At 54.7% G+C, this 8,112-nt stretch overlaps 1 protein-coding gene across 1 annotated transcript; it reads left to right on the top strand.

Moving 5' to 3' along the window:
• Positions 1-952: 952 nt before the first annotated feature.
• On the top strand, positions 953-7,689 carry LOC137315132 (uncharacterized; the record flags this gene model as incomplete). The annotated part of the gene is made up of 3 exons (XM_067980036.1): positions 953-1,627; positions 2,744-2,864; positions 7,443-7,689. Coding segments are annotated over 3 exons (918 nt in total), but the record flags the coding sequence as incomplete, so codon positions are not given.
• Positions 7,690-8,112: the final 423 nt, after the last annotated feature.

Here is an 8,112-nt window from a genome sequence, read left to right on the forward strand (position 1 = left end):
TCCCCTCTTCCCTCACCCCAAACCGAGTCCCCCCTCCACCCTCAGCCTGTCTCCCCCTCTTCCCTCACCCCAAACCGAGTCCCCCCACCTCAGCCTGTCTCCCCCTCTTCCCTCACCCCAACCGAGTCCCCCCACCCTCAGCTGTCTCCCCCTCTTCCCTCACCCCAAACCGAGTCCCCCCCCCTCAGCCTGTCTCCCCCTCTTCCCTCACCCCAAACCGAGTTCCCCCCCACCCTCAGCCTGTCTCCCCCTCTTCCCTCACCCCAAACCGAGTCCCCCCCACCCTCAGCCTGTCTCCCCCTCTTCCCTCACCCCAAACCGAGTCCCCCCACCCTCAGCCTGTCTCCCCCGCTTCCTCACCCCAAACCGAGTCCCCCCCACCCTCAGCCTGTCTCCCCCTCTTCCCTCACCCCAAACCGAGTCCCCCCCACCCTCAGCCTGTCTCCCCCTCTTCCCTCACCCCAAACGAGTCCCCCCACCCTCAGCCTGTCTCCCCCCTCCCCTCACCCCAAACCGAGTCCCCCCACCCTCAGCCTGTCTCCCCCTCTTCCTCACCCCAAACCGAGTCCCCCCCACCCTCAGCCTGTCTCTCCCTCTTCCCTCACCCCAAACCGAGTCCCCCCCACCCTCAGCCTGTCTCCCCCTCTTCCCTCACCCCAAACCGAGTCCCCCCACCCTCAGCCTGTCTCCCCCTCTTCCCTCACCCCAAACCGAGTCCCCCCACCCTCAGCCTGTCTCTCCCTCTTCCCTCACCCCAAACCGAGCCCCCCCCACCCTCAGCCTGTCTCCCCCTCTTCCCTCACCCCAAACCGAGTCCCCCCACCCTCAGCCTGTCTCTCCCTCTTCCCTCACCCCAAACCGAGTCCCCCCCACCCTCAGCCTGTCTCCCCCTCTTCCCTCACCCCAAACCGAGTCCCCCCCACCCTCAGCCTGTCTCCCCCCTCCCCCCGTGACCCAAACACCCCGGGGACCTCCGACACATCCCACCCTGCCCGGCGTCCACATTGAAAGAACTAAAGTTGGGGACAGGCCTCTCCCTCCATCCCATAATACCAGGCCGCCCATAGTAACGGTCGCTGGGCCTGGGCCCGGAATCCGTTGCCCCTGGAAACCGCGCAGGAACCGAGCGACCCGAGAGCGGCTTCAGGCCCGACTCCCAGTCCCCGGCCTCAGGCCCCTCCCCGACTCCCAGTCCCCGGCCTCAGGCCCCTCCCCGACTCCCAGTCCCCGGCCTCAGGCCCTCCCCGACTCCCAGTCCCCGGCCTCAGGCCCCTCCCCGACTCCCAGTCCCCGGCCTCAGGCCCCTCCCCGACTCCCAGTCCCCGGCCCCAGGCCCCTCCCCGACTCCCAGTCCCCGGCCTCAGGCCCCTCCCCGACTCCCAGTCCCCGGCCTCAGGCCCCTCCCCGACTCCCAGTCCCCGGCCTCAGGCCCCTCCCCGACTCCAGTCCCCGGCCTCAGGCCCTCCCCCGACTCCCAGTCCCCGGCCTCAGGCCCTCACCTCCTCCCCCCGCCCTGCTCCTGCCCCTCGCCGCCCTGAACCAGCTGCTGGCCGCCGGCGCCATCTCCTTCCAGCTGCCGTCCAACGCCAGGAAGTGTCTGCGGGAGGAGATCCACAAGGACAGGCTGGTGAGCGGAGAGTCCGAGCTGAGCGAACAGCCGGCCGCCCGCCCCCACCTCAAGGGGAGAGAGAGAGAGAGAGAGGGGGGAGAGAGAGAGGGGGGAGAGAGAGGAGGGGGGGAGGGGGGGGGGAGAGAGAGGAGGGGGGGAGGGGGGGGGAGAGAGAGGGGGGGGGAGGGGGGGGGGGAGAGAGAGGGGGGGGGGGAGGGGGGGGGGGGGGGAGGGGGGGGGGGGGGAGGGGGGGGGGGGGGAGGGGGGGGGGGGGGGGAGGGGGGGGGGGGGAGAGGGGGGGGGAGGGGGGGGGGAGAGAGAGAGGGGGAGGGGGGAGCTGTAGGGAGTGGGTGGGGGTGTGTGGAGAGAGAGGGTGTTTGCAGGGGAAGAGAGCTTGTCCCCCATTCAGTCCGACCATGTCCCCCATTCAGTCCGACCATGTCTGATTTGTATTTCACTCCATTTCCCCCCTTGGTTCCATTCCCTTTAATCCCCTCACCCAACAAAAATCCATCAATCTCAGTTTTGAAATTTTCAATTGACCCCCGGCCTCCCCCTTTTCCGGGGGAGAGAGTTCCAGATTCCCACTCCCCTTTGTGTGAAGAAATGCTTCCTGACATCACCCCTGAACGGCCGGGCTCTAATTTTAAGATTATTCCCCCTTGTTCTGGACTCCCCCCACCAGAGGAAATAGTTTCTCCCTATCGACCCCCATCAAATCCTTTAATCATCTTAAACCCCTCGATTCGATCACCCCTTAATCTTCGACACTCGAGGGAATACAAGCCTCGTCTCTGCAACCTGTCCTCGTAATTTAACCCTTTTAGCCCCGGTATCATTCTGGTGAATCTGCACTGCACCCCCTCCGAGACCGATATATCCTTCCTGAGGGGACGGTGCCCAGAACTGGACGCAGTGTCTCCAGATGGGGTCTGACCAGAGCTCTGTCCAGCTGTAATATAACTTCCACCTCTTTGTATTCCAGCCCTCGAGATAAGGCCAACGTTCCATTATCCTTTTTAATGATCTTTTTGTACCTTTCCACCATTGGGAGGGTGGTGTGGGGAGGGAGCTGTGTGGGGGACAGTTCCGGGCTGGAGCCAGGGTGTAACCTCTCTGTTTCCCCTCCCCCAGGTGACAGACTCCTCCGGACACATCCTGTACTCGAAGGAGGAGGCGACTAAGGGCAAATTCGCCTTCACCACTGACGACTACGACATGTTCGAGATCTGCTTCGAGAGCCGCCTGCCCCCGGGTGAGTGAGTCCGAGGGGGGGGGTCCTGGGGTACGGGGAGGCTCGGGCAGAAATAATAATAAAAGGGAAAATAGCTCACTGATAAGAAAAAGGGATGAGAACAAAGTCCAGGTCACAAATAGTGTCACAGGTAATATAAATACTTCAGGTTCATCAAAAAATACAGGAAATAATAAAATAACTGATTAAAAAATAATACAGCAGTGATGAAAAACAAGTGTGATATTTTTAAGAAGTGAGAAAAACAGCATCAGAACATATGAATTAAGAGCAGGAGTAGGCCATTCGGCCCCTCTGCCATTTGATAAGATCGTGGCTGATCTCATTATGACCTCAACCCTACTTTCCCATCGACCTGCTATAACCTTTGACTCCCATGTTAATCAGGAATCTATCTAACTCAGCCTTAAAAATATTCACTGACCCTGCCTCCACCGCTCTCTGGGGAAGGGAGTTCCACAGACTCACCACCCTCTGAGAGAAAAAGTTTTTCCTCATCTCCGTCTTAAATGGGAGACCATTTATTTTTAAACTGTGGTCCCCCAGTTCTCGTCTCTCCCACAAGGGGAAACATCCTCTCAGCATCTACCCCTTCTAGTCTCCTCACGATCTTATATTTTCAATAAGATCACCTCTCATTCTTCTAAACTCCAGCCTGTCCAGGCCCAACTTGTCCAACCTTTCCTCATAAGATAACCCCCTCATCCCAGGAATCAGTCGAGTGAACCTTCTCTGAAATGCCTCCAAAGCAATTATGTCCTTCCTTAAATAAGGAGACCAAAACTGCACACAGTATATTCTAGATGTGGTCTAGTAGGTCTGTTGCCCAAATAAGAGTTCTCTTCACAAGTGCAGATAGCATAAGGAATAAAACAAGTGAATCAGACAGTTAAAACAAGTATAAAAGGACTGTTCGCAACATAGCTGCCAGACTGGGCCTGCGGCAGGTGATGAGCAAACCAACACGAGGGAAAAACCTACTTGACTTTACCCTCACCAATCTACCTGTCACAGATGCATCTGTCCATGACAGTATTGGTCGGAGTGACCACCGCACAGTCCTCGTGGAGACGAAGTCCCGTCTTCGCACTGAGGACACCATCCAACGTGTTGTGTGGCAGTACCACCGTGCTAAATGGGATAGATTCAGAACAGATCTCGCAGCTCAAAACTGGGCATCCATGAGGCGCTGTGGGCCATCAGCAGCAGCAGAATTGTATTCCAGCACAATCTGTAACCTCATGGCCCGACATTTTCCTCACTCCACCATTACCAACAAGCTAGGGGATCAACCCTGGTTCAATGAGGAGTGTAGAAGAGCATGCCAGGAGCAGCACCAGGCGTATCTAAAAATGAGGTGCCAACCTGGTGAAGCTACAACACAGGACTACATGCATGGTAAACAGCAGAAGCAACATGCTATAGACAGAGCTAAGCAATTCCACAACCAACGGATCAGATCAAAGCTCTGTCGTCCTGCCACATCCAGTCGTGAATGGTGGTGGACAATTAACTAACGGAAAGAGGAGGCTCTGTAAACATCCCCATCCTCAATGATGGCGGAGTCCAGCACGTGAGTGCAAAAACAAGGCTGAAGCGTTTGCAACCATCTTCAGCCAGAAGTGCTGAGTGGATGATCCATCTCGGCCTCCTCCCGATATCCCCACCATCACAGAAGCCAGTCTTCAGCCAATTTGATTCACTCCACGTGATATCAAGAAACAAGATTGGGAGTGTTAAGAACCTAGTCCCTCTCTACATCTCCTCCCCTCGCCTCCAGTGCTTCAATATCCTTTCTGTAGTGTGGGTCTCTCAAGTCAACAATGGATTTACTACATCTTTGTCCGATCTTACAGGCCGTCTCTCTCTCTCCCTGCCCAGATCGCCAAGGCGGAGAAGCTGAAGCCACTTGAGGTGGAGCTGCGACGATTGGAGGATCTGTCAGAGTCGATCGTCAATGACTTTGCCGACATGAAGCAGCGAGAGGAAGAGATGAGGGACACCAATGGTAGGAGCACCCAGCACAGGCTTCAGTCTGCAACACCCGCCCCTTCTCCACTTACTGCTTCCGGTCTCGGGGACCCTGTCTCGTTCCTCGGTCAGCGTCACTCACCCCTCCGAGTCAGAAGTTTGTGGGTTTTAGCTCCCTCCACCTCCCGGGACATAAGCCCCTCTCCCCTTCTCTCCCCCATAGCACGAGCCTCAGCTTCATACGGTTATCCAGTCGTCCTGTGAAAGATGCAGTGGGCTCTGCTTCAGGCACTTTGTGGCAAAGCATCCCTTGCCCCAACTGCCCTCCACGAGCCCTCGGAGTAAAGAGGGGTGGTCTAGGGCTTGGGTACCAGGGGCCAGGGGTTAAAAGGACTGCAGGACTGATCCCCAGTGTCAAAGGGACTTAGTTTTTTTTTAAAAACGTACATTTATTTCGCCCCTTCCACGACCTCGAGACGTCCCAGATCACTTTATAGCCAGTAATGTACTATTTTGAAGTGTAGTCACTGTTGCAATTTAGGGAACGGGCAGCCAATTTGCACACAGCAAGATCCCACAAACAGCGTTGTGATAATGACCAGATAATCTGTGTTTTAGTGGCGTTGGTTGAGGGATAAATATTGGCCAGAACACCCAGGGGAGAATTCTGCTCTTCTCCCATTCGTGTCCGTGGGATCTTTTACGTCCACCTGAGAGGGGCAGGCAGGGACTCAGTTTAACGTCTCATCGGAAAGACGGCACCTCAGACAGTGCGGCACTCCCTCAGTACTGCACTGGGAGTGTCGGCCTGGATTAGGTGCTCGAGTCTCTGGAGTGGGGCTCGAAGCCACCATCTTCTGACAAGGGGGCCTTGTCGAGGCAGATAAGATTCTGCATATTTTCATTCCAAGTTTGACTGCAGGATAAGGGAAGGTGTGTACAAACTGGGGCGAGTGTGGGCAGGATGGAACACCCGGAGGGGAGGCTCTCAGTCGGGTAGCGGAGGGAAAACACAGAGTCCTTTCATGGGCCGTTAGATGGGGTGCTCCATGGGCTGGAGGCCTCCACTCATCTAAACCAGGGAGTTGGAGTCAGAGGGCTGGGACCTTTCGACACCAGAGGGCAGAGTTGTGGAATAAGTTTTTGGGGAAGGACGGTATAAACGGGGTCCAGAGACAGAAGGGATCATTTGAAGCCCCTGGGATTAAAGGGACAGTGGCTGCATGGTTACAAAATTGGCTAAAGGACAGAAAGCAGAGAGTCGTGGTGAACGGTTGTTTTTCAGACTGGAGGGAAATATACAGTGGTGTTCCCCAGGGGTCAGTATTAGGACCACTGCTCTTTTTGATATATATTAATGACTTGCACTTGGGTATTCAGGGTATTTCAAACTTTGCAGATGATACGAAACTCAGAAATGTAGTAAACAACGTGGAGGATAGTAACAGACTTCAGGAGGACAGAGACTGGTGGAATGGGCAGACACATGGCAGATGAAATTTAACCCAGAGAAGTGATACATTTTGGTCGGAAGAATGAGGAGAGGCAATATAAACTAAATGGTACAATTTTAAAGGGAATGTAGGAACAGAGAGACCTGGGGAGTGCACAGACACAAATCTTTGAAGGTGGCAAATTGAGAAGGCTGTTAAAAAAAAAAAAGCATACAGGATCCTGGGCTTTATTAATAGAGGCATAGATTACGAAAGCAAGGAAGTTATACTGAACCTTTCGAAAACACTGGTTCGGCTTCAGCTGGAGTATTGTGTCCAATTCTGGGCACCACACTTTAGGAAGGATGTCAAGGCCTTGGAGAGGGTGCAGAGGAGATTTACTAGAATGGTACCAGGGATGAGGGACTTCAGTTATGTGGAGAAACTGGGATTGTTCTCTTTAGAGCAGAGAAGGTTACGGGGAGATTTAATAGAGGTGTTCAAAATTATGAAGAGTTTTAATAGATTAAATAAGGAGAAACTATTTCCAGTGGCAGAAGGGTCGGTAACCAGAGGACACAGATTTAAGGTAATTGGCAAAAGAACCAGATGGCGATGAGGGTTTTATTTGTACGCAGCGAGTTATGATCTGGAATGAGCTGCCTGAAAGGGCGGTGGAAGCAGATTTAATAATTACTTTCAAAAGGGAATTGGATAAACACTGAAAGGAAACATTTGCAGGGCTATGGGGAAAGGGCAGGGGAGTGGGACTAATGGGACAGCTCTTTCAAAGAGCCAACACAGGCACGATGGGCCGAGAGGCCTCCTGTGCTGTAAGATTCTCGGTGGTGGGATTGACCTGTTAGGAAGGGACAGGGTGTCAGTTGTGGACAGAGTGACGCTCCCATGAAAGGCCTGCCATGTCCCTGCTCTCACCTGAGCTGTTTCGCGAGAGAGGATCCAGGATGGGGGTTCGGGGGAGGGAGTGACCCCAGGCATCGACCAAAGGGCAGACTCGGAGCAGCAGTGACCCAGGAGCAGGGAAACGGTGCTCGGGGCAGCAAGGTGAAAGGAAGAGGGAGGGCTGCCTTCAGTGAAGTGATCTTAGTGCAGATTGAATCCACTCCTCCAACCTGTTTGATGAGCCCCTCTCTCTCTCTCTCCCTCCGTGCAGAGTCCACCAGTGCTCGTGTCCTGTATTTCAGCATCTTCTCCATGTGCTGCCTCGTCGGCCTGGCCACCTGGCAGGTCTTCTACCTGCGACGCTTCTTCAAAGCCAAGAAGCTCATTGAGTAACGACGATGTGTGTGTGTGTGTAAAACGCTGGCCCGTGTGTGTGTGTCTGTGCCTGGAGAGTGTTCAGTGGGTGGGGTTAATTTACAATAATGTCTCTTTATATTAAATGGGGTGCTTTGAATGTTTCAACTGCAGGTTGTGTTTTAATTCGTAGCATTGCAGTCAGTAATTGGCCCCCGGTCGGTGTTTCAGACCAGTCTGAGGGAGTCCTGGAAACAATCAGTATCCTCAGACATGCCCTGGATCAGGAGGTGGGACCAATAGTGTTCGCTGCCCTGAGCTTTCGATGATTGATTGATTGTTTTCGGAAGGTACTGGGATTAATTCCACCCGGCCCCGTCGCTCCCCAGGAGAGAGAGAGAGAGACAAACGTCCGAACTTCTTTGGGAAAAATCTGACGTTTGTAGAAGTTCCTCTCCAACTCATTTGCCGGTGTGATGCTGCACAGTGTCGAGTGGATTCCTGGAGGAATGCTGCAGGGAGGGAGAGTGCACTGGGGGCTGCATTTCCTTCACTGTGTTGGACTTCACCTCATGGTCATCAGGCAC

This window comes from Heptranchias perlo, unplaced genomic scaffold, assembly GCF_035084215.1.
Source record: "Heptranchias perlo isolate sHepPer1 unplaced genomic scaffold, sHepPer1.hap1 HAP1_SCAFFOLD_538, whole genome shotgun sequence".
NCBI classification, from domain to species: domain Eukaryota; kingdom Metazoa; phylum Chordata; class Chondrichthyes; order Hexanchiformes; family Hexanchidae; genus Heptranchias; species Heptranchias perlo.